Below are 27,574 nucleotides of genomic sequence, written 5' to 3'. Positions count from 1 at the left end.
GTTAAGTTTTTGTATGTAAGCTGGTATCTCAGTACCCACTAATGGGAAAGGATTGAAACTTCACACACTAGTTCACTGTCATGATATGACATGCAGTGCAAAGGGTCAATAACTCAACTTTGCATTTTACAAAATTATGCCCCTTTTTCAACTTAGGAGTTTTTGGGTTAAATTCTTATATGTAAGCTGGTATCTCAGTACCCACTAATGGGAATGGATTGAAACTTCATACACTTGTCCACTGTCATGAGCTGATAAGCACTATGCAGGTTCCATAACCCTATTTTACTTTTTTTACTAAATTATGCCCCTTTTTCGACTTTCTTATTCATTCAAGCGACAAGGCTGTTAAATAGTCGAGCGTTGCTGTCCTCCGACAGCTCTTGTTTATATCCGTCTCCATCGGTGGAATCTATCAATTTACAAGTAAATTTATTCAGCCAATGTCTTCGTGAACGGATGTTTTATGTGTTGCTGTAGAAAAATGACCTTCCTATTACTTTCGCTACGTAATCTTATCTGGCCAGTATTATAACTTTAACGCTGCTAAAGCATGTTGTGAAGGGAGACTGATATTGTAGAGCTTTAACGAATATGCACTACGGTTAGTTTCCGGTAATGTTTATGTACCTTATGTCCTCCATGTATTATACACTTTAAAGCTGTATGTGAGGAGGTGATACACGAAATTATATAAATAATTTATTTAGTCAGCCATTATTACGGAATCCTGTTTCCGCCATCGACTTTTCGACTAGACAGAAACGCGAAAACCTGAAATTAAGCATCTAATTTATAACTTTTCGTGCTATAAATTTCCCGGGCGAAAGTCGAAATCTTGAAGTTTTTGACCCGACAATTGTCGTGCAAACGTCAACTTTTGACCTAGAATCAAGCGCGAAAAGTGAATTAGAGAGCTAATTTAAACTTCTCGTGCTAAGATATTTCCTCGAAAAGTTGAAAAGTCGAAGTTTGTAACGCGACAATTGTCGTGCAAATTTCATTTATCGATGAATTTGTAGGGCGAAAAGTAAAATTAAAGTCTTAACTTCTATTTTTCGTGCCAGTTCTTGGCCGTAATTTCGCGATATTATCGCTTAAATTTCGACTTTTCGTTGTAGGACTAATTTGAGTGAGCATAAACCCTACACGGTAAGGGGTTTGTCTTGGTAAAAACGTATACTATACCGTTTTTCGAAATGCTTTGGGGAAGATGACATTCGGCTTTTATTTTATGCAGAATATACATACAGGGAAATATTGGTACTTTTACACCGGGAAAAAAGAATGCCAGTATCAGGTAAGTTTCATAATATGAAATTAGGCGCTCCCTATCTGACGGGAAAACCTAATCATACGGATTTTTTCTTCTTTCTGCATAAAGTGTTCTTTCTGATATTTTCATTTTTGACTGTAAGCCTATTGGTTTTGCTCTTGTTATATTACATAATATATTTAAACTGTTCATTTATCCCCCCTTCGGTACATACCTACACTCGGTGCCATACCCCCTTTTAACGAATATGCTTTGCTCTCGGTTTTTTCTCTAATACAAATTTCTGAATCCAGGAATGCACAGTTTCTTTTCAGTTCATTTCTTACAATGTTTTTAAAAAAGACCAAATAAAAACCCCAAAACCGCTAATCGCTCTCAAGCAATAAACATCACAAACTGTATGTTACCTGTCACATTTCTTTGACTATCAAATACTATATGATAGCCCCACAGTATATTTCTACTTCAACAAAATTTAATGGTCTCAGATTTGCCTGTCGTGTATGTCAAAAAAAATACTCAAAAATGTGACTTATTATTATCACACGATAAAGTCTGTAAGTTCCTGATGAAGTCAGCGCTGAAAGTACAAGTCGCCAAGAAAGAAAGCAGCATTTAAAATTGATACGACGCACAACAATGGCATCAATAGGACTTGTAATAGCTTAAATGAAAAGCCAAGTATTACGAACATATCCATAATGGTATAGGTGGGTTACCTGGGGTGTAGAGACTCGAACAAGGGTCAAAATCTAACATATGTCATTGTAAACTAAAATTCCCCGTATAATTACAAATAATAAAATGGGACAGGTATCAGAAAATGACGAAACTTATTATATGCGGTAGGGTGCGGGCCCAAGACTAAGCTGCCCTGACCGTGGAGCTCTGAGAATTGCCCAATGGTGTCACTGGACTGAGTAAGGTAGTGTTTGGGGTTTTCCCAGACTTCATTGACTGCTCTAACAAGTCAAATTTTGAGAATTTCCCTGAATTTGACCTATGCCCTTGACCCCTAGTTGACGGATACGAACCGGACGTGGCCACTTTTTCTAGGTTTTGGGCTTGCCCTTTGCAACAAGGTATCATGAAATTAAAATCAGACATCAGGTTATGAAGATATAGCTCCTCAGACAAGGACCACCCCTGTATTTAATATGAAGAAGTATGTATATTTTCACGAAAACTGATCAATTTGGGACGGTCCTCCGACGAAACCGCCGGCGGTAAAATTATACAATTACGTATCCGTTTAGACAATGTTAAATTATATTTATAAAAGTAATACCATTTAAATATCTTGTGTTTGGAACATTCTACAATTTTTTGAAGTTAATGAAAAAAACGGACATTTTACGTAGGGAACTACAGCTTTTATCCTAAATAAGTACAACGGTTGAACAGATTTTGTCTTTTTGTCACAAACATTCAGATTTTGTCATTTCTTTCAAAACAAGCTTTTATTGCAGTTATTTACCCAAAATAAATCTGTTATAAGCAATTTTCCTTATTTTACATGATAATGTTTAAGCCAAAAATGAAAAGTTCAGCAAATGTTCCCGACAGCGTGCCCATGGGGGAAGAACATTTGTTTTTAATATTCGATTTGACAATACTACTCTTAAAAGAAATTTCAGTTTGATACCTTACTTTACCCGCTTTTAATGATAAATTGAAATTGATGAATTGTTTAAAAAAATGCCACCAAGATTGGGCGTTTCTATAGTGAACACCGCTATTTATTAAAGTGAACCCATTGACGCCCGACATGCGATACGACACGCGACAATGTCTTTTTGTCGTATCGCATTTTCGCGCGTTGTATCATATTGTTGTGTGTCGTATTGCATTGTGGGTGTTTTGTATTGCGATGTCGCATCGTGCTATTGACGACAATGGGGACACGACATCGCGACAATGTCGTTTGAGAATGTACGGAAACGTTAATGGGCCTCGCAATGTCGTGTAAGATAACGCAAATATCGACATATTTTCGCGAGAAATCAACATATTATCATAACAAGTCGTTATATTTTATGACATATTGCATTCATTTTTTCAATGTTTAATCATTTTTTCTCGAGATCCGCGTAAGCTGTAATGATCCCTCACATATTATTTCGATATAAACCATCCATTCTTGATTTTCTAACGCAAGTTCTCGACTTAACCCGACTATATGTTTAAAAGTCACTTCAATGACATGACCCGGGGATGTAGGAAGGTGTTTTTGGTTAGGATTCAGTATTTTAATGCGTGGATCGGGGGACTCGTAAAGCAATTTATACGAATACACAATGAACATAAACATTAAATAAAAACGTGTAGTATCTCTAGAAAAAAATGTGGATTCACAGTATAGGCAGTTTACGAGTATTTAGGCACCAAATTTTCATCGGCGGACTTTTGCCTTTCTTAAAGAGACTCGGCAGAGCTGCTTGTAATACAAGACTAAAAAATTTATTCGTTTACTTGCAATTGTTAGTCCCTTTAAATGCTACTCGTTGAAGATAGTATGAAGCAGAGAATAACTGCATACACAGTTTGGTTTGTCTGGAACAAATAACATATCACTAGCACATAACACTTTTTATCAACCTTTCTGAGTGCATGTTCTTTCAAAAACACAACAACTAACAAATAAAACAGATAAAGAAAATTAGAGAAAAAGTCTCACAGTAAAATATCCACAGTTACTTTCACAACAGACCACCGTCAGGTGTTGTGAAGTGAGACAATTCTTTGATTTTTTTTCTATTTATATGGATTTCATAATGAACACCAAAACACTTTTATATTAAATAACAAAAATGTTTTTCATAAAGTAGATATGGGTTTAAACTGGATTTCGTATAAAAAGTAAATATCAAATTTAAAAAAAAATACAATGATTATGTTTCATGAATGTATTTATTAAAGAACTTTCTAAAAAACAACACTTTTTTAAAACTAAAAATATAAACAAGATTTATTTTTTTAAATGAAGTACATCTAGAATACAGTTCGGATTTTTTTTAAAAGATGATTAAGGGAAAAAAAATAAATAAAATGTTGAGTTTTTTATTAAGTAGATTAAAAACTGCTTGGGTTTCCCTAAAATATCTGTTGCATTGCATTTGGCGGACCAATGTGTTTGTAACACTATCTGCTATCTATGTCATCACACATGGATTGGGGAACTTACATACTATATGGGGTTTCAGCTTGAATAGTGATACTTTTCCTCGATAATTTCTTCATGTTTTATTCATGACAGGAAATATGGAACTTGTTTTTTTGTACATTCATATTCTTTTGTGTGTTGTCAGAATTCAAAGGAATTATAGTAACGTTACTGTTGTTTTTAGGAACCGCTTTTTAAACAACCCCGCTCCCAGAAATGCAAACTAAGTGCTGATTTATAGTTGTAAAAGTACAGTCTAACCTGCCCTAGGGTCACTTTATATTGGCGGTAAGCCAGGTTTCAGGAACAGGGTCAGGGCAACAATTCCCGAAATAATTTCCAAATTGCGTTTATTTCTACTGATTGAACTTCCAGCTAGTTGATTTGTCTTACTGCATGGTATTGGAAATGCCCCACCCAATATGAAAATATTCGTACGGGCCTGTAAACCCAAATTCCATATTTCTAAGAGAGCAATTACATATATTACGAGAACTCATTTTAGTAAATCAAGAAAGGGTCGTTTCATATCGTCTTTATATGTCGAAATATTTTTATAGTTTACGCGGATCACGAGAAAAAGTGGTTAAACATTGGAAAAATGAATGCAATATGTCAATAAAATATATCGACTTGTTGTGTAATATTTTTGTTTTCTCGCGATAAAATGTCGATATTTGCGTTATGTAAAGCGACATTGAAAGGGCCCCAAATAAAACGTTTCCGTAAGAATGTCATGTGTCGTATCGCATTGTCGTGCGTCGCTAAAATGCAGGACACGATGTGCTAAAATGCGATACGACGTCGCGACAATGCGATACGAAGCGCGACAATGCGATACGACGGACAACAATGTGACGCTGTACTGCGACATATCGTGCCAAAATAGCCAACTCAACGCACGACACTGCGAAGCGACATCGCGACATTTTGACGAATGTCATATTGCATTGTCTCGCGCCGTATCTCATTGTTGTGTGTCGTATTGCATTGTCCCGTGTTGTATCGCATTGTCGTGATGTGGTTATCGCAATGTCGTGCATCGCCCTTTGAGGGGCGAGGGACGACATTTCACTGGCACTAACAGATTCCGTAGCTAACTGATAACAACAAGACTCACACACCAAGCTTAAAAGCCCACATGTCCACCAGCCGTGCATGCCATGTATTTAATTAGTTTAAAAAGATAAATGCTGTCGGGTGCAAACAATTCAACACCATTGAATATTTGAATAAAATTGATATCAAATTCATGTAAACAGTAGTACAGTAGTAATATGAGGAATGCATTTTTTATATTAAGAAATAGTAATGTTTTTATAGATCTATCTACTAGTATATAAAAAGAAGAAGAAAAAAACAATGTCACAAAGTAATGTACATTGTTCTTTTCAGAGACGTATAGATCAATATTTATATGTCTGGGGATTGTTTTCAATACCTTCATGTATTTTACAGTTTCCCAAACACATGATTTAAAACTGTGATAATATATATTCCGAAATTATTTGTTTTTAAATTTTAAACTTTTATTATTTTAACGCTTAGATTAGAATGAACCAAAAAATTATTTAAAAAAATCCTCTTATTTTGTGACATATACATCACATAAATTACAAGTTAGAGAACTTCATTAGAATATGTACTTGAGTAATAACCTTAATAAGGTGTGAATTACTAATACCATGAAAAGTAAGTTTGATGAACCGGCAGTATAAATTAAGTTTTATTTAATGTATTACGTCTTAGAAGTCTTGAAAAAATTTCTTCGTAGCCTTGGTTTGAGAAAAGGAGAATTTTGGGGTTGTGCCCAGAGTTCAGGCAGCATTAATGGATATACTTTCATCTGTTTTCTGTGTTTTGTTTAAAAAAGATGATCTTGACATGTTTGAAGGCTTTGAAACCTATATAGCAAATGGCTACTTGTTGACTCTGCTATTTTTGAGCCGCAGTGAAATTGCCAAATTTAATTACCCAAATTTGGGAAAAAACATCAATTCTGGTCCTACCCTTAGGTGTACTATTTGTCTAAAAAAAATTGATAGCCATTTTTAGCTCGACTATTCATAGAATAGTAGAGCTATTGGACTCGCCCATGCGTCGGCGTCCGCGTCGGCGTCGGCGTCGGCGTCCGCGTCCGCGTCCCGATTTGGTTAAGTTTTGTATGTAAGCTGGTATCTCAGCAACCACATGTGGGAATGGATTGAAAACTTCACACACTTATTCACTGTGATAAACTGACTTACATTGCACAGGTCCCATAATCTATTCTGCTTTTTTACAAAATTATCCCCCTTTTTTTCGACTTAGAAATTTTTGGTTAAGGTTTGTATGTAAGTTTGGTATCTCAGTAACCACTTGGGGGAAAGGATGAAACTTACACACTTATTCACTGTGATAAACTGACTTACACTGCACAGGTCCCAAACTCTATTTTGCTTTTTTACAAAATTATGCCCCTTTTTCGACTTGAAATTTTTGGTTTTAAGGTTTTTTTATGTAAGCTGGTATCTCAGTAACCACTTGGGGGAATGGATTGAAACTTCACACACTTATTCACTGTGATAAACTGACTTACATTGCACAGGTCCATAACTCTATTTTGCTTTTTTACAAAATTATGCCCTTTTTCGACTTTCGTATTCATTCGTCGACAAGGCTGTTGAATAGTCGAGCGTTGCTGTCCTCTGACAGCTCTTGTTTATACCACTTGTACCAAAGTACCAAATGCATAATAGTAACTTTCAACAAAGGATGGTAACCATTATCACATACAAGTCAGACAAAATTCACAAGAAATAGTCATGTGATTGCTAAATAAATTTACTCACAAACTATTTCAAAAACCATTTTTAGAGAAATGTGTGGGCCCGATGAAATACCTTATTTTACAATAACACACATCACAGGAAAATGGGCAATTTTGAGCCTTGTCCAAGATCTGTCTGAAGGTTTGTGAAAGCTGACCATACCCATATTATACATGTATTTCTTTTTTTTCTTTACTTTTTTTATTCAAAACCAATTTATATTTTTCTTTTTGTCATTGCATAATAATCTCTGTACATGTACAAAATATGATAAATGGACAGATATATTTTAGCCACTTAATGACTCAACTTGTAAACAAACATATAAAATGGACGCTTGCAGTGGTTTGGTTGATTACTGGATCTGTGCCATATGAGATGGCCAAATAAGCACTGCTGGCTTGATGCATACTTGTAGGTACTTGTCTATAATTCATTATGGAAGTGCATATCAAAACTGATACTCAAAAGCAATTAGGAATGAGTACTAAGCTAATAGGTAGACCTTTTGCCTTCCCAACAATGGTTAATGTTTATCATGGAACTTTTTTCAGTCCCTCAAGAATATGTATGTTGACTGTTTAAACCTACCAAGTTTGAAGCAAGGATGTGGAATTTAAATGTTTTTATAATTTCTAGAGAATCGAGTCGTGGTGGAGGCTAAAGCGGCAAATGGGAAATAGGCTACGGATTGACTATTTCAAAGATCTGGATGACAATGGGGTATTGTCCACTGAAAGTCAAGTTCATGTGTGAGTTTTGTTCAACCATGTATAATGCACAAAGTGTATAAATAATTATTGGCAAATATGCAGGTAAGAAACCTCAACTAGAAGATGTAGATATTTTCGCAAATATTGTTAAAAGTAACTTTTAAGCTCTACTTAGATGATAGTGTGTGGGAGTTACTTATATAACAATAGTGTGAAGAAAATTTTCCCAGAAATCGGATTTTCTCATTGTTCTTTATTTCAAGGGGAGATAACTCAAAAGCAAGGATGGCGACCTATATTTTTATTTTATTTTCTCTCGTGTGGGGAAAATTTTTCACACTATTACATGTATTATATAGGGATCTCCCAGACTTTTTTTGTGTGTGTTTTTTTTTAAATTTTTGTGTACACAATGTGTACTTTGGACGTTACTTGGAAACGCCACATTTTCATTATGTCTGCCGTAACGATTTTACATGAAACCGGTTGGTAGACGAAATACATATCAAAAACGCATTTGATGTTTTTTTTTTATCATTTTCAGCTCGACTATTCTAAGAATATGGGAGCTATCCTACTCCCCCCGGCGTCGGCGTGAGCGTTAGCGTGAGCGTCACACAAATTTTAAAATTTGCGTACCACCCCAGATATTTTCAAGGTCCATTGAGATATTGCTTTCATATTTTGCATACTTGTTTTCCATCATGACCCCATTCTGTAAACAGGAGCAGACAACTCTATCAAGTATTTTGACTGAATTATGGCCCCTTTTCGACTTAGAATATGCTTATTGTAATGTTGAAGTTTTACTCATAGCTTATATTATACTATCAAGCACTGAGAATAGTCGAGCGCGCTGTCAACTGACAGCTCTTGTTTATATATATACACACACTGTTCATAAATTTTTGAAATGATTGTACAATTAATACAAATTTAAAGGGTGTTTTTTGCTCACCTGTCACACCGTGACAAGGGAAGCCTTTGTGATCACATTTTGTCGTTCCTCCCGTCCGTGGTGCGTCCGTGCGTCAACAATCGATGTCTGGCCCCTCTAGTGGCCACAATTCTTCTTCAAGTTTCACCAAAACCCGGTCAGAAGTTGTGTCTGGATGATATCTAGGTCAAGTTCGATATGGTCAGATGGGTAAAAAAAAATAGGTCACACGGTCACGAAGTACATTGAAAATTAGCTTTTTAATGCTGTAGCGGCTACAATTTTTATTAGATTTTCAACAAACCTGGTAAAAAGTTGCTTCTAGGTGAGTTCTAGGGCTTTGTTTAAATATTTGTCATGTCTTGTCAAAAACTGGTCATGGAGTCCCCTATTACATTAAAAAAAGCCTTTAAAAACACTCTAGCAGCTACAATTTTCATTGGAATTTCACCAAACCTGCTCATAAATTGCTTCTTTAGATGATCTTTAGGTAAAGTTCGAATATGGGTCATGTTTGGGGCTAAAACTAGGTCACAGGTTTACTTGTACATTATAAAATAGCCTGTGAACGCTCTAGCGGCTACAATTTTCGGTGGATTTTCACCAAAATTGGTTAAATGCGACATCTAGGTGATAGTAGATCGATCAAGTGTCAAAAATCGAACACATGGTACTTAGTACATTGAAAATGAAAAAGTCTACTTCAACAGGTGAGCGACCTTAAGATCATCATGATGACCCTCTTGTTTTGTTACCCATTTTTTTCAGGGAGTGTCTGAGGTTTTGTTTTTAAAGAAGTTGCTTCAGAAAGAACTTGATGAATTGAGAGAACAGTGGAACTTGCATCGTGTTTGAACTTCGTCAAGTTTTGCTGGAAAGCCAACCTGCTCTATTACCACCCAGAAATTTTTGGTTAGTTGTTCAGTTCCCTTTGTTCCTACATGAACAGAATGAAACATAAAGAAGCAGTACTGTACATACTTAATTATAATTAGCAGATATTTTTTACCATATCTCAACTTCACTGTCCAATAATCATAGTAATTATTGCTTTATTTTTTAAGATCTAATAGGACATAGTTCATTACTTTTAATATATCGCTAGATAAGTTGTCTTAGGGATAAATTTAGCCTGGAATATACATCGGGGGCTGAGCGCGAAACTATTGTATCTTGTTCTTTATTTATATACAGTAACAATAGTTTCGCGCTCAGCCCACGACATGTCTGAATTGAACCAAGTTATGTCATAATTTATGACAGTCTAGACAAGTTCTGTTTAATGCAAAATTGACCTATAACCTCTATATGTGCATTGAAGTATGGACCTAGGACCTAAGAAGACAAAATGGTCTCATTTCGGTGAGCATTTGTGCCAAGTTATTTCAAAGCCCTTAATTGCGTAAGAGATACAGTTTTTACAAAAGTGATCTGGGCACACACTGTTAGCAAGCTTCTGAAGGTCTTTATATTGTGTCACTGTGCAACAAGTATTGATGGCAATTTTGCCACTCATTCAAGGTTTTTTTGTTGTTTTTTTTTAAGGTGCAAGAGACTACAAATTTCCAGTAGAGTTTGAGGATATTGATGCTCTAGAAATATTCACTGTTAGGACACCACAGTATGGTTGTCTTGATGAGTATGTTGAAGAATTTCAAATCCTTCTTGAAAGGAATGGAAAGGAAAAGGCAGAAACCCGTCATGAAGCATAACCCTTTATTTATGGTTAAAACAACAAATCTGAAAATTTTAATCTTTGTCCTGCAAGCATGGCTTGAGTTTGAGGAGGATATGTAACAAAGACCAAGAGCAAGTAAGCAAAATTTATAGCTCATGAAAAGAGCAACAACATTGTCATACATTTTAGATACAAGTAGCATAAAATTGGAAATGTAATTGCTAGAAATATCCAGATCACTCTTTTTTTTCTTTGGAAAATCAATGTAAATGTTGGATTGATTCACAAGCTCACTGCATGCCATCGCAAAGTTATGGGCAATTCCAACTTCAGTAATTATCCCCGGAAATTTTCTGTCTGACCAAAGTATAGTTACACAGTTAAATGACCCAATACCTAAATAGTAAATAGCCTGAGAATGCAGTCGGACATGATGTTGCAACAACCAATGGTGTGATATTGTTTAAGTCAGAAATGTATGAGAAAATACCTTTTATAACCATTTATAGTAATAACATTTTATCTTGTTCCAAATATAGAACGTTTAAACTTGGTGGAATGATAAATCGTCTGATCTGTGGCGAAATGTTCATACAGCAGAAAAAAATTGGTTAAATTGTTCTTCCAAGTCTTTGAAAATGTTTTAAGCATATATATTTAATGTTAAAGAACAATTTGATAGGAGGAAAAACGTTTAAGGTTTTATTGGTATAAAACACAAAAAAATATTTTATCTGATCTACATTGCGATAAATAACCAGTTTTGGAAAACAATGGGGAAAACAGGTATTGCAAATGAAAAAGAAGACTAGCAGGTAGCTGATATTGTAACTGACAAGTTTAGATACTGAATGTGTTTAGAAGTAAAGAAAGCAAACAGCGTCTGGTTTTGATATTTTTACCATGAGAGGTTTAAAGAATGATACTTCAATTTTTATTTTGCATAGTCTTTTCAATATATGTTTTAAAACTGGTCAGGTTCTAGCACTTGGTCAAAAACTATTATAAACCCAATACCAAAGTCATCTTCTAAAAGATCCTAGAAACCCTATGTCTATAGAGGTTATCATTGGTCTGTTCTATTAGATATACATACCTTGGTTTAACCTTAACTGAACATTTGATTTAAACTTACAGCCAAAATGGTCGCTCAGAGTGCTGGCCGTGCCCTGGGACTACTCATTGCCAAGTACAAAAGCTTTGTGGGGTTACCTTATGATGTTTATTACAAAATTGTATTATTCAAATGTGGTACCAATTATACGCTATGGAGCCGCTGTTTGGGGTTTCAAGAAGATTTCCTGTATCAATGCAATACACCACAGGGGTATGAGATTTTTCCTAGGCACCGGCAAATATACACCCAAAGCTGCTATACAAGGTGACATGGGTTGGCAACCTATTATTGTTGAGGGAATGGAAAAATATATGTTACCCTGGAACCATTGTTAATTAACATGATTATAGAATTAACAGCAAATTTTTTCAATGGTGTTTAAGAAAAGGGAATCATAGCTGTTTCTAAAAGTTTACAAAGGTAAATAACGACTAGAATTTTGGTAATATCTTTGATAAACTTGTCACTACTGTCTACATGATGCACTGTAAATGTTGCATGTAAAGTAGTCACAAGGCTTAAAATGAACATTCTGACCCTGTTTCGTGAAACTCTGATAAAAAATGGGCCATTAAAATGGTTGCAAGGTTTTCCTCAAATTTGACATAGTGAAACCAATTTTTGACCCCAGTTGACCCATATATAAACTGGATCTACATATCATCAAGGGGAAACATTATGACCAAGATTCATGAAAATCCACTGAAAATTATAGCCTAACCCTACTTGACACAGATTCAAACATGACCTAGGTATCATTAAGATAAACATTCTGACAAGTTTCATGAAGATCCATTGAAAAAAAAATAGCCCCTAGATTGGTCACAGTGTTTTTCGTATTTGGTTTTCGTAGATATTGACCCATTTGACCCCAGATTCAAACGACCTAGATATCGAAAATAAACATTCTGACCCAAATTTCCCTTGAAAATGTGGCATTGCAGTGAGTGATCACAAGCAAAAGTTTATGATGCATGGCCAACGGATAATCACAAAAGCTCAACTTGCCACTTTGCAACAGGTCAGCTATACTAGGTAAGTACATGTGGGTCATGGTAAAGATTATTCAAGGTAATTACTGAAAAAACCATGCAGGTGTTCCGGATCTGTGATCTTGTTAAAAAAAAAGAGCTGTCGATGACAGCGCGCTCGACTATTCGAAGAATAGATTGAAGAATGGGGTCAAATGTTTCCACAGATATTCAGACAAAAGAAATAAATAGATTAGACAAACAATGTTCCTGTATTCTTTGATTTCGATAAGTCTTTCATAAATGGCAATGTTAAGAACCAATTTCAAAGTCCAAAAAGGGCCATAATTCAGTCAAAATAGTTATGTACTTTGCCTACAGATGAAATCATAATGATAAACAAGTGTTCAAAGTTAAAAACCATATGTCAAATAGTTTTGACAAAACGTGGACTTGTAAAGAAAAAAGAACCCAAATTTTAAAGTCCAAATAATGCATAATTCAGCCAAAATAGATGGACAGAGTTATGTACTCTTTCCTACAGATAGAGACTATTAACTGAAAAAAAAGTGATAAAAGTTTCAAAGCCATATGTCAAACACTTCGCAAAAAATATGAACTGGTACGGAAAACTTTAAACCCAAAACTTCTAAGTCAAAAGGGGCCATAATTCACAAAAAACCTTGATGGAGTTATGTACTATTGCCTATACCTGGAATGGGATGGTAAACAGGTGTTGGAAGTTTCAAAGCTTTATCTCAAAAGACTTTGTCAAAATACAAACTGGTACGAAAAACTTAACCAAGAATTCTATGTTGAAAGGGGCCATAATTCAGCCAAAATGCTTGATGGAGTTATGTGCTCTTGCCTATAACTGGCCATGGTGATAGTAAACAAGTGTTGAAAGTTTCAAAGCTTTATCTCAAAAGACTTTCTCAAAATGTGGACTGGTACGAAAAACTTAACCAAGGTGTGACGCCGACGCCTTATCCTTATATGATCAAAATTTTATGTAACTATACTAGTCAAAAGTTCAAACGCCCATATGTACATAAGTATCACTATTTCATTTAATATTATACTAAATAAAATATCGAAAATTATGTACATACGGGCGTTGGAACTTTTGGCTAGTATATAATTATACTCGCCCTTCAGAGAACATCAAAATCAAGAGCAACATTTAGTATGAAAACTATTTTTTCCAAAATAGGCCTACACAACATTTATACTGAAATAAATGAGTAACCGACAGCTTAAGTATGAAACACTTAGGGCTGTTCCAGGAAAAAAGGCATGGAGTGTGTGTGTGTGGGGGGGGGGGGGGGGGGGGGGGCAGAATGCCATTCTAAACAAGAGCTCCGCCAAGCGGGGCAATATACACCCGAAGGGTTATATCAGAGGAGGATGGGAGTAAAATTTAAAGAACTTAACTGTTGAAGCCCAAAGGACAGGAAGAACAAAAAGAAGAAATTCAAAAAAAAAAAAAATTCTAAGTCAACAGAAAAAACTATAAGTCCACAAAAAATCCTTACCAGGTATAGATATGTCAAAATACACCTAAAAATTGGAGATACCATTCATGTTGTACCACAGAAAAGTGGTCTCGGTTTTCCCCTATGACCAATAATAGAATAGTTAAGATTGGTGTGCAAAACTGTACATGTCATCCAAATTTCATGGCTGTATCTTAAAAAACAAGAAAGAAGGTCAAGGTCACAGTCAAGTGAATCCTAATTGCTTAGGGTCATCAGGTAAACAGTCTACGAAATATAATCTGATATTATTTGAAGTATTTATTCCTATATAACTCATATAACAAATGAACCCCAGGGCGGGGCCTCTTTTCATCCCAGGGTCATAATTTGAACAACATTGTTAGAGATCCACTAGGCAATGCTACACACCAAATATCAAAGGCCTTGAACTTTCAGACACGAGGATTTTTAATTTTTTCCTATATAAGTCTATATAAAAATTGGGACCCCCCCGGGGCGGGGCCTCTTTTCACCCCAGGGGCATAATTTTAACAATCTTGGTAGAGGAGCACAAGGCAATGCTTGATATCAAATATCAAAGGCCTAGGTCTTGCGGTATCAGACAAGAAGATTTTCCTATACAAGCCTATGTAAAACTTGGGACCCCCGGTGCGGGGTCTCTATTCACCCCAGGGGCACAATTTGAACAATTTTCATAGAGGACCATTAGATAATGTCACATATCAAATATCAAGACTCTATGCCTACCCCGGTAAATTAGTCCTACAACGAAAAGTCGAAATTTAAGCGATAATATCGTGAAATTATCGGCCAAAGAACTGGCACGAAAAGTAGAAGTTAAGACTTTAACTTATACTTTTCGCCCTACAAATTCAGTCGATAAGTTGAAATTTGCACGACAATTGTCGCGTTACAAACTTCGACTTTTCAACTTTTCGAGGAAATATCTTAGCACGAGAAGTTGAAATTAGCTCTCTTAATTTCTACTTTTCGCGCTTGATTCTAGGTCGAAAAGTTGACATTTGCACGACAATTGTCGGGTCAAAAACTTCAAGATTTCGACTTTTCGCGGTAAATTTATAGCACGAAAAGTATAAATTAGATGCTTAATTTCAAGTTTTCGCGTTTCTGTCTAGTCGAAAAGTCGATGGCGGAAACAGGATTCCGTACATTATGCATCAAATACAATTGCATTTGTTTATATTGTGAAATCAATATACATGTTGAAAATGTTTATGGGTTGTCTCCCCTCTCACTTGTCGCACAATAAAGTGTACATCTTGCCATTGCAATAGGCGTTTATTATTTTGTGGGTAGTGTTGTTAAGACTACATTTACCTTTCATACGTTCATACTCATTTTTAGATATGTACATTTTTGTATATCAATTTATTTGCTTTTATATTGTAATAGAAATATAACATACCTTTTGCAGAAAATGATTACAGCTATAACAATAGCCAAACAGACAATGCCAGATATTGCTGTAACAAGTGGAACTGAAAGAGTTTAAAAACCGAAGATTAGTGTCTGCTATATGAAGCAATAATTTAGTCAAATAGCGAAAGGAGACAGGCTGTTTCTTTGCTCTAGACCTATATCTATTGATTCCATCCATCAATCACAAGTTATATCTCCTGAAAACTAATGTTTTTATCGAATTTTAAGCAAACATTTTAATCCTACGAGGCTCAGTTTAGTGCATTTTCGGAATGTTTAGAGGAACTGTGAGATTATGTGTAGTTCAAACTGAATTAAACTGTTCCGTGCCTGGTCGAATTACGCTTAGTTTCAATATATTCCTGTTGAGTCAATAGCAGTTATGGGGATTAGTTCTTGTGTTTATATTTCTGAATAATTCCTTTCAATAACATTATTCATTAGAATATGTTCAGACATAGTACGAGAAAAAATGAACCTGAGTTGAACTTCTGTTAGCACAGAATGCAACCAAGAGGGATATCGATTTGGCTTTGTCTGTCCGTCCATCTGGCTGTCCTATGTCACACATATTTCCAGAAGTGTGTGATGAAGCTTTATAGGGATGTTATACAATATTAGAAATTCTTCACCTGTAGTTTTGTTTATTATTGTCACGTGTACCGAGCGTAACTAACTATTAAACTGTTTATATATATAATTTTCCTTAAGCTATCTGCTTTTGATTGGTATAAAACTTGTATAATGAATTTTACTTAAGCTGCCTTGCTTCTGATTGGTTTGACCAATGATTTGTAAATGATTGTTTGAAACATAAATTAACTAAAAATCAAGCAGATAATCAATTTACTATGCGGTCCTTATTGTACACAAGCTGGTTTCCAACAACCTAAATTTATGACCTTTAACCAGCTGTTTCAAACCGTACGTTTCAACACTCTGTCATGAACCACTCGACCTAGAATGAGTATATGGATTGGAAACCCCACAAGTATGAGCATACGCTGCAAGGATGAGGGACTGACCTTTCCACAACCCACCTAGGTCCAAACCTTAACACTATTTCAAACCAAACGTCTCAAACAACTAACAATTTTCGCTTAAACCTATGTTTCAAACCTTGTCTCAAACTATGTTTTAAACCTTGTCTCAGACCTACCAAGGTTCAGCACTATAACCTTAAACCATCAGCTTATACTGCGACCCGGACCACTAAAACAATATAGCTATCAAGAGGACCCAGCAAGGATGAGCCGAAGCTGCAAATATGAGGGTGCCTCACCTAAATTATTTATTACCAAAGTCCCAGTTATAATTATGGCTTATTTATTATAAATTATTTCTCCAGTTTCTCTTCGATGTGCACTCTTTGAGCTCCCAAGACGATCTGTCCAAACTGGATGCGCAGTGTGTATTTATATGGCCGTATGACGTCACTCGCCTACGGAAATACCTCTGAATTTTACATAGACCGCCTATACTGATACAATTTGCCGAAATGCACTTAAAGCGCGAAAGGACCAATTTCGCGACATTATAACTCACCTGAACATAAAAAGGTAATAGTGAGCTTTTATTGTTTTCCTTGTTCGTAGTCCGACAAAATCGTTTTCACACCCTAAATGTCATAATATTCACCTATGCATAAATAAGTCTGGTCAGAGTGTTTGTCTAAAAACAAATATGGACAGGATTGAAACCTGATAATCTTGGCTCAGAATACAATGTCACTGGTCAGTCTGTAGTTTACACTTTACATGCAATATTTTTACCTGACCTATACAAACCTTGTCACAATATTTGTTGTTATGACATGTAGACCGAATTAGAAACTGGGTTCGAAGTTTACTCGTAAGTCACACGGTTAACTCACAGGAAAACTTTGCAACAATGTAGAGGACATATTTCTCATAGAATTATATGAAAATCAGGTCAGAATGTTTGTCTTTATAAAATCTAGATCGGTTCAAACTCAGTTTTAAAATTTACCTGGATTTTATAGACAAGATAAAAGGTCGGAAGAAGAGAGTACCACTAACACAGCTACAGAGCCACGTATTTGCAAAGTAGGCCCACAACAAAAAGAAGCCGTAACGATATAATATTATAGACGGGTTGTCCTACCGGCCTAGTTTTTGACCCCGATGATCCATATTCATACTTGACCTTAATTTCATTAAGGCTATCATTCTAACCAAAATTTATGAAAATCAATTGAAAATACAGTCTCTATCGCATACACAAGGTTTTTCTTTGATTTGACCTAGTGACCTAGTTTTAGACCACAGATGACCCATATTCTAACTTGACCTAGATTTGATCAAAGAAATCATTCTGACTAAATTTTATGAATATCCAGTGTAAAAGGCAGCCACTATTGCGTACACAAGGTATTTCTTTAATTTGACCGTGTGACCTAGTTTTTGATCCCAAAAAACCCATATTCAAACTCAACCTAGATAATATCAAGACAAATATTCACATCAAATTTCGTAAAGATCTGATATAAAATGAATAAAATCTGGAAATTAGATCCCTCGGAAGCATCGAGAACAAGGCAAACGGTGAAAATTGCAGACTCGGTTTGAGTCTGTTCATGGGCAGTAATGGAAAATGCAACACTGCCCACGCCCCCTAGCACCGGCTAAAGCAGTATTCAATCTTCAAATCTAAATGAGTTGAAATCAATGATCCCGAAGGACCAGAAAAAATATAACAACACTGAGATGAAGTCGGGGCGACTTTTTACGGCCGCCACACAGCACTTAACACCCGCTGTTGTGAAGTAAATAAAATCTGGAAATTAGATCCCTCGGAAGCATCGAGAACAAGGCAAACACTGAAAATTGCAGACTCGGTTTGATTGAGTCTGTTCATGGGCAGTAATGGAAAATGCAACACTGCCCACGCCCCCTTGCATACACAAGGTTCTTCTTTGATTTGACCTAGTGACCTAGTTTTTGACCCAGATGATCCAGTTTCAAACTTCGCCTAGATTTTATCAAGGTAATTATTCTGGCAAATATTCATGAAGATCAGTTGAAAAATACAGCCTCTATCGCATACACAAGCTACCTGTTGACAGACAGACAGACAGACGACGGGAGTGGAACAAGGATGAATATTAAAAAGGGAATGCTATGTCCCTTAATCACAATTACCCTTCAGCAGCATTCTGCTAATATTTCATGAAGATCATGTGGATAGTCTAGAATCAAAAAGATATGTTTTACTATCTGACCTAGTGTCTTAATTTTTGGCCTCCGATTTACAAAACGGTAACCTCATTTCAAACTTGATCAACATTCACTCTAGATGTAGAAGATTTTATATGACTTAACCAAGTAATCTTTTGATGAGCAAAGATGACACCAAATATTTACCCCTATACCCCTATAACAGAGTGGGAGCATAACAAGCCGAAAACAGGGGCGTTTTTCCTTACGCGTATAATAAAAGTAAAATTGCTGACACGAAACCCTTGAAATATTTGTTGTCCTGGCATTTCACACTGTCTTAATTCACTCATAGACCATACTGTTAGAAATTGCGTTTTACTTATATAACAATCTTAGTTATCATAACATCTTACAATAGTTTTATTTTCACAGGTGTATCTTTGGATAACACCTTTAAATATTACCTAAAATATCAAAATGTTTTCATTTTAGACTGACACTTTGTCCTGACTGCACATGTATAACACAGAATTATGAAGTTCACCTGTGTCTAAAGTTATGATGCTGATACTAACAATATAAGATAAGATAGCATAAGATGAGATAAAAAAATGTACTTACTAATATGATTGACTTGTCTTGTTTCTTCATCTGGTCCTGTATTTGAATTTGCCTCTGTAACTCCTTTCGATGATGAGGATATGCTTAATGTTATTACCTTTCCCGTAGATATACTGGTTACTGTAGGCTTTTTCGTTGTTGTAGATGTGCTGGACCCTGTAGCCTTTCTTGTTGTTGTAGATTGACTTTGTTCTGTTGAGAATGTTGTGCTTTTCTTACAAGTTATATTAAAGAAGGACCTGTCGTCTGCATAAAAAGGAAAAAAATCATATTTGTTTATTATACTACATGGCGTAATTTAGTGAGTATCGTCAAAATTTGAAGTATTTATTACAACGGCACATGTATACAAGATGCCCAACGTCTTGGTGTTACCGCATGTAGAGAGTTGTACCTGAAGTGCGTCAAGTACATAATGGCGGACGTTATCATATAAAGTGAACAAACGTTTAAACAGGTTCTCACCAACTGATGTTTATGGTTGTGTTTTACTCTAAATGTTTTTTATGCAACCTCCCTGAATCAACACATGACGGCATCGTTTTGGTTTACTTGAATAAAGTCTATATAATGCACACTTTCTCATAGTCTGCAATTGAATTTTCAGGTCATTTACATTGTGTATCCGACAAAGTCTATCGTTGGTGTTTTCATCAGTTTCGGAATATCACTTGTTTCCACGAATTAGTGACGAGTGACCTTTTGCAATGGGCTTTAACATCCTGATAGTAACACAAATTTACCACAAAAAATCATTTATATATTTTTTTTTCAGATCATATTACCGTTCACTATTGCTTAAGTTCCAACACCTTTATATATAATACATTCCTAAGCCTGACGTTGGACACTGAGAAAAGTAACAAAGAGACTTTGGACGCTATCTTTCAGGGATTTTTCTCTCATTTGCCCCTACACCACACAGTCTGCTTTCGTTATGTACAGTTTTAATTCCGAATGCTCTTCTCAAGATGTCTTGTATATATTTTAGAAAATGAAGTCTCCTTTGAGCTGTACTGCAGGACATTAAGCAGGTGTAACTTTATTTAATTGTCAGTAGTTTCCTTCTTTGCCTTTGCAAGCCTGATATTTTTTCAGAATTCTACCAAAGTTCGCTTCCTTCACATAGATACAAATTTCGGACTACCATTTCTCGAATGATTTTCAACAGTTAACTAAGTATATAGTGAAATTTGATTCAGAGTTAGCAAAAAAGTAGGTCGATTTAAAGGAAAGAATCTGAACGCTTAGTTTTAAATCTAACAAAGTAAACGAAGGTGAGAAAAAATACTTTTAGAGAAGAAAGGTAGAAAAGGTAGCGGAATACGAGATGATATTACAAGTCAAATCAAGTGAATATTTTATACAGAGCCACAGTTTACATTAGATATGAACAGATACATACATTAGAACATAATTATGAGTAGTATTTTCTAAGAAGTGGAAGTGATCAAAACAAAAACATTTTTTTTAAAAAGTGAAAATAATATAAGAAAGTTAAGACTATCGATAATATGTTAGATTTCAATGGTGAAAGAAAAAGACAAAAACAAAAAACAAAACAATAGAAGTTGAACATTCACGGAACACATGCCATGGGTGCAAGATACATTATTTATTGTTTATGTAGTAAAACTACATACCTGTATCAACAATTACACAGGTTCCTCCAGTTGTATAATCTTCAGGAGTGGAAAAGTAAATCGGAGTTTCACGAGTAAGATATGTATTTTTTCTACTGCCAGTTTCATTTATCACAATATCTTTTATTTCAAACTTCATGCCATTCGTGTAATTTTGTCCATATACAGTCAATGTGTATCCAACTTCATACTTAAAAGGGGATATAATACATTTACATGAGGTGTGCTGAAATGTCGGCACACTAACTGTATCAAGGAAGACAGTACTTTTCTTTGCCAAGACATGGTCCGTACAAATTTTTACAACTGAAAGGTAAAGTGGCAAATGGTAAACATGTACGAGTAAAACAAATTTAAAATTACATTCTTTTTTTTTCACCATTTTCTCTTTATGACTTCCTGTGTTAAGAAATCTGTGGATGGAAGTATTTGACAACTAATTTAAAACTCCCTTTTACTAGAAAATAAATATTCAACTTTATGTATTGTATTATCTTTCTAAAAGTGTCCGTAAATGATCACTAAATATGAACAAAAAAAGAAGATATCTTCCGAAAAGTTATTTTGTAATAATAACAACAAATCAGATAAGCGATTAATAAAATTCCAAAGTAGATGTCAAAAAAAAAAAAAAGTAAAAAGAAAATAAGAAGTATATTTGCATTGCTACAGCAAGTGTTCAGTCATAAATTCAAATGTTTACCATATAAGGGCTTTCTGTTCTGATATTAGTTTTAAGAATGGGTTTAAATTACAGGGATTTTGAAACAGTTTGCCAAAATAATTATGTTATGTAGTGTTACATCCAATTTTTGAATAAATTATTATTATTCCTCGTTTATATATGGCACTCTTTTCATGCACATATACACGATCGAAAGGGTACAGAATACATTGCAAAAATAAACACAATCAGAAATTCAGCGTAAAACTGAACTATGTCTTTTTACATAAAAAAGCATGAATACAAAAAAGCATGTATAGTCTACTAGACTGGTGTAAAGCATTCCCCATGTGTGTGTGTTGACGTTGAAAAATGCCTACAATCCCATTGTCTAAATCTTAATCAAAGCGTTTTACACTTGCAAGATATTCTTATTGTCTTCATCTAACTGATCGAATTAGCCGAACAAATACGTTGGTGCACACGCCCTTACAGGATCGGTCACCTACAAATCCCTCGGGATACGTTGGTGCACACGCCCTTTCAGGATTGGTCACCTACCAATCATTCGGGATATGTTGGTGCACACGCCCTTATAGAATCGGTCACCAATTAATCCCTCTAGTGACCTACTTCTACATGCACTGTTACAGTATGTGAATTAAGGCACTATTATTATAAATTTTAAAAAATCCCTCCATAATAATAGGTTACTATACCTGGATTCCTTGATTGACAAAATCCTTTATGACTGTGTGATTCTGTAAAAAAATAACATTTTTAGTCCGCTTTTATATATACTATTGTAAATATATTCCACTAAATAATAGTGCAATAATTTCATCAAAAGAAGTCGTCAACTTCACAAACATCCGGATCCGTTTGAAGGAGCGTTCTTGCATAAAATCTTTTTTTCACTATGATCCGGGCATTCGGGAGAAATCATGTATCAACAAGACAACTTTCATTTCTACAATGCTATGTCAGGGCAGAATATTGATTTACTCTGGAAATTGGTGGTTGATAAATGCATGTAACTTGTACGATAACCATATCAACGATTTTTTGGAAGTACAGTCGGTATGCTTTTATCTTACATCCCACAAATACAATATAACTTATATAAATCTTGACATTAAATTGTTCAACACGTTCTTACTCAAAACAACTCGTATGTAAAATAAAATTATTGTAATTGAAATTGTGTTCCTATTTAGCAATTTTCAAGATATATGCAAAAATGTTAGTGTTTTGTTTGTTATAACGAGAAAAACTAGAATACATTTGGTATTCGTTGACTTGTCCTGTACGACAATAGGACCTGTTCTACAGCTGTAAAACATCTGTAAAGTACCTGTATTTTGAAATTACAGCTGTAAAACACTTGTAAGTGGAATGTATGACCAGAAATACAGTTGAGGTCTACAGGTGTAAAACATGCAGGTCTAAAAAATACAGCTTTAAAAAATTACGGCTAACAGTTACAGCTGTAAAATGGTCATGCCTCAAAATTACAGCCGTATTTTTTTTGGAGGGACTCATGAGTATTGTCGGTCATGCATCTTTAATACATCTTAGCGGGATAAAACTGAAATTCACAGAGACATCATATCGTCTAAAATAATGGAATTTTAGCCATTATCGAGTTAGTGCAAATGTTTAATTTTCTAATATAGTTGTATAAGGACAATCATGTTCAAGTAAATATATAAACTATTTACACTATATTTGAAGTTATCAGTTTAAAAGTCATAATGACAAGATTGTCATGTTTCCATGACAAAGAAAGTTTTATAAACAACATCAGATGCATAGTTCTACGGTGTATCATATTCTTGTATTTTGCTATTGCTATACTGTAAACATATTTCATATTATAAGAATCTTTAACTGGTTGCTGGTAAAAATGGGAATATCCGGCACGAGGGAACTTGTTTAGGCAGTAACGAGGCTCCCGCCTAAACAGTTACCCTAGTGTAGGATATTCCTATCTTTACCGGCTGCAAGTGATTGATTCTTTTCCTTATTCTTCAATTTGTAGAAGATATAAAGAAAAACGAAGGTTTTTTAAGGCGCTATTATGTTATAGTAGCGTATGAATTTACGCATTCATTCATAAAATATAGTACGTGAGTCATCTTACACCCCTGGCTGTAAGATGAGTTTTTCTAGCACCGTAAAAGCACGAGAAAATCCTGTCCGGTGTAACGTTGTAAACTGACCCCCATAGAACAATGACCCCCCGGTCATTATTTTATATAGAATAATGACCCCTTTCTATAAAATACTGACACCCCCTATAAAATAATGACCCCCCGATTTTATCTATAAAATATTGACCCCCCACCTAACCTATTACTAACATACTCTTTATCAATTCAAGCCACTGTCGTATTTCTATTGCTTATATTTGTTGTTGTTGTTGTTGTTGTTTCTGCTGCTGCTGCTGCTGCTGTTATGCTTCGTCTACAGCTGACACAACAGCAGTATATCTTAAAGGCCCGGCTAAGAAATAAACGTACATCTATTGAAAAATGAAATTTAAAAGGGTTTTTGTTTGAATTATCATTGTTGTACATAAAGTTAAGTATTACATTAATAGAAGATGTACCTAAGTCGTTTTAAGGTTAATATAAAAAGAGAGAGATATGGTGCTATTTTAAACATTTTTCAAAATTTCTGTAATCCTAAAATATATTTCAGCAATGTACAATAATCAGCATAAATTTGATTATCTAAGCATTTTTATAACGGAAAACAATATATCTATTTGAAACATGCTCAGAGAAATCAAAAGAACATGATTTTGTAAAGAAAGGAATACTTGTTCAGCAGACCCAAGGGCTATTTTTGCATATTTTGTCAGTTTTAAGTTGGCACTTCTGCTATTTTATCGAATTTCACATAATAGAATTTAATCAAATTCTGCACATACCTTTGGCGCGCCTGCTTATTAAAGTGGTAGGTCTCCCCAAAGGGATAATTTTCGCCGTATCAAACCTTTGCCAATAGAAACAGATGACCTAATGGAAGGGGAATACATAAAGGAATCCTTTTGCAACTTGGAACCCCTGCAACTTTCAAGGTACAAGGTAGAACATACTTAAACATAGATCACGAAACTCCTGCTTTAAAAGGTGCATGACTTTTTGTTTAGAACATGTTTTAGATCTAAATCTTTTTGTTACCTATAAAAGTTTCATGCTTGAATATTTCAATAGGCTTAAGTTTTATTTTTCCAAGATTTTTCCAAGATTTTTTAACAGTACCTTTAATTTAGTACCTTTTACAGTCTCGAAGAAACTTTGTGACATCGTATTATATGCAAGGTATAACGTATAATTATGCTACGCATACATGTAAATAATTATTAATTTACCTTCTGTACAATGTAGAGTAAGCCTTCTGGAACTTATAATAATGGTGATTTTGTCCGAAATTTTAGAGGAAACATCATTTTGTTATTGCATCCTACATGTTGTACTTATTTCGTAATAGCATGGGCTCGCGGACTCATTACGAAAAAAATGCTGTTGACGGTAAAATAGGTCATTTTCTGAAGTGCAAGATTGTAAAAAGGCAATTTATACGTGGAAAAGCACAATGTTTTATGCAACCCCTGAAGGTGATGTCAAATACCCTTAACTTTCATTATGTCACCTATATATCACTCATATATACCTCCAAAAAAATAGGCGAAACTGCTATGAGGTAGACCAGTGGTCTTATTACCTATGACGTTCCTCGTTGTTAGAAATTATTCAAATTTCAGTATTTTGTTGAAGAGACATCCTTCTTTGGATTTTGGGTATTTCTGTTATTTTTCAGGCGTTTTTAAGTAGAAAAGGTCAACAATTATATCAATATAAGGCATAAAATATGCCAATTGGTTGTTGGGAAAGCCCACGTTGTATGACCTGTGACGCCCATGACAATAAGATGTTGTTCAAATTTCAGTATAATATTGAAATATAGTCGTTCCCCTGGATGTTTGGGTGATTTTTGTCACTTTTCAAGAGCTTTTATGTAACATGTATTGAGCAATTATTATACCCCTTTATAACAGTCAAAGCCATTGCACAATATGTTAACTAAGTTTCTGTTACGACATCCTCCGATTTATATATAAAGTTGTAATGTGTTTTTAAAGAAACCAGAGAAGCCAGTGCCACTTCTTAGGAAAAAAAACAAGGGCTGCAGTTGAATGACAGCTATATCTCCCGCCGATGCCATTTGAAAAAAAGGGCCACAACTCCAGAACGGGTTGAGCATACCCAAGATTTGTTTCTTCCTTCACAACTTAGCATTAATAGTAGTAATCCCTGAAAGTTTGAATCGATTCAATCCTATAATGAATGAATAATGAATGACGAGTTGCGGTCACAAAAATTTGCTCTGTATTATATATACAGTGTATATGAAAGAAAAAAGTAACAAAGGGCCATAACTCCCGAACAAGTAGAGCAAATCCAAAATTGTTTTCTTCCTGCACAACTAAGCATCAATTGTAGTAATCCCTGAAAGTTTGAATCAATTCCGTCCAATAATGAATGAGGAAATGCGGTCACAAAAATGTTGCACGGACGCACGCACGGACGGGTGCTATTACCATATTCTCCTCCGATGCCTATCGGTGGGGGTAATTATGTTGTAAGTGTGCCTTAGATGGGTTAGGGTTTGGGTTAGGGGGTCGTTATTCTTTAGGGGTCACAGTTCTATGTGAGGGTCATTTTTCTACGTGTGGGGGAGTCATAATATTATAACCCCCGGTCATTATATTATGACCGGGGAGTCACTATTCTATATAAAATAATGACCGTCATTATTCTATGGGGGTCAGTTTACAACGTTACACCGGCATGCAGGAAAAAAAATGCTCCGATTCCAGAGCTTCCCTGGTTCTTTAGCTTACCACGAATGAAGCACCCATACACGGGACTCTTCCACGAAAATTATTGTTTTCGTAGGAGTGACGGATTGAACACTACCCCAGGTTTCGTAGTCAAACAAGACTGCTACTGGACCACTACGTTTTCTGTAGTAACAATACACGTTATGCTGTGCGTATAGAATGCAGAAGCTCTCGGGTCATGTTAGTGATCATGTCCCTTACGACTTCCTCGGGCCTCTACAGATGTTAATACACAAAAATTATGTTAATTTTATACTGTTGACAAACGATTTCCTATCTGGAAAACATAAAGTTCTTACCTTGTACAAACCATGAAAGGAAGTGGAATAAATGCAAAACAATGCGGAACATATTCATGTCAAATACAGTTGAAATCAATCCATAAACTATTTGAAAACAAGAAAATTACATCACAGTATGTACACTATGTAAAATACACTTATGGATAATAAATCGCTAACATATTACAAAGGCGGAAGATTTATATCTATTTCCCGTTTTACTAAATTTATATGCGAGCAGTCTCCGTGTATATCACAGGAAATATACTCCTTCTTCTCTCTGTTCATCGAATTTATTTAGCGTCACTACAGTTTATTTCTAATTACTTACAACTTAGTCATTCAACATCCTTGTCTACTTTATTGTCTTTTCTTTGAATTACAAGCATATATATGTTTCGTATCATTTTAATTATAATATTAAAGATATACTATGCCCTAATTTCATATTCAAATTGCCACATGACGTCCGGTTTAGTACTACTCAGATAAATAAAGTCCAGCATGATTTCAATCAATATAATTCAATGAGCATGTGAGAATGAAAATAAGCAGGCCACCTTGTGATCACCGTCTAATTTTCCACGGTTCCTTGTTCAAAGCCTTAGATATTTAACCACCGGGGCTAACGTAGTCGTGGTTCAATTTCTGCGCATCTGAACTCTGAACC

The 27,574-nt window shown here is 35.1% G+C and overlaps 1 protein-coding gene across 3 annotated transcripts in view; it reads right to left on the bottom strand.

The window, feature by feature from the left end:
• Positions 1-27,298, bottom strand: part of LOC123553613 (uncharacterized) — a 33,975-nt gene extending 6,677 nt beyond the window's left edge. Inside the window, exons 1-5 of one of the 3 annotated variants that reach the window (XM_053542012.1) lie at positions 27,236-27,298; positions 22,431-22,472; positions 21,048-21,353; positions 19,405-19,650; positions 15,591-15,663 (exon numbers count right to left, since the gene is read on the bottom strand). In XM_053542012.1, coding sequence (XP_053397987.1) covers positions 15,591-15,663; positions 19,405-19,650; positions 21,048-21,186 — 458 coding nt within the window. In that variant the 5' untranslated portion in view covers positions 21,187-21,353; positions 22,431-22,472; positions 27,236-27,298. Of the gene's footprint in view, positions 1-15,590; positions 15,664-19,404; positions 19,651-21,047; positions 21,354-22,430; positions 22,473-24,078; positions 24,153-26,922; positions 27,206-27,235 lie in introns of those variants that run through there. The other 2 variants (XM_053542011.1, XM_053542013.1) reach the window with 2 other exon arrangements.
• Between the last annotated feature and the right edge of the window lie 276 nt (positions 27,299-27,574).

The sequence above is a fragment of the Mercenaria mercenaria genome, chromosome 4 (assembly GCF_021730395.1).
Source record: "Mercenaria mercenaria strain notata chromosome 4, MADL_Memer_1, whole genome shotgun sequence".
Classification (NCBI taxonomy): Eukaryota; Metazoa; Mollusca; class Bivalvia; order Venerida; family Veneridae; genus Mercenaria; species Mercenaria mercenaria.
Note: the sequence above shows the minus strand (reverse complement) of the source record. Positions and strands in the feature narration are given on the sequence as shown.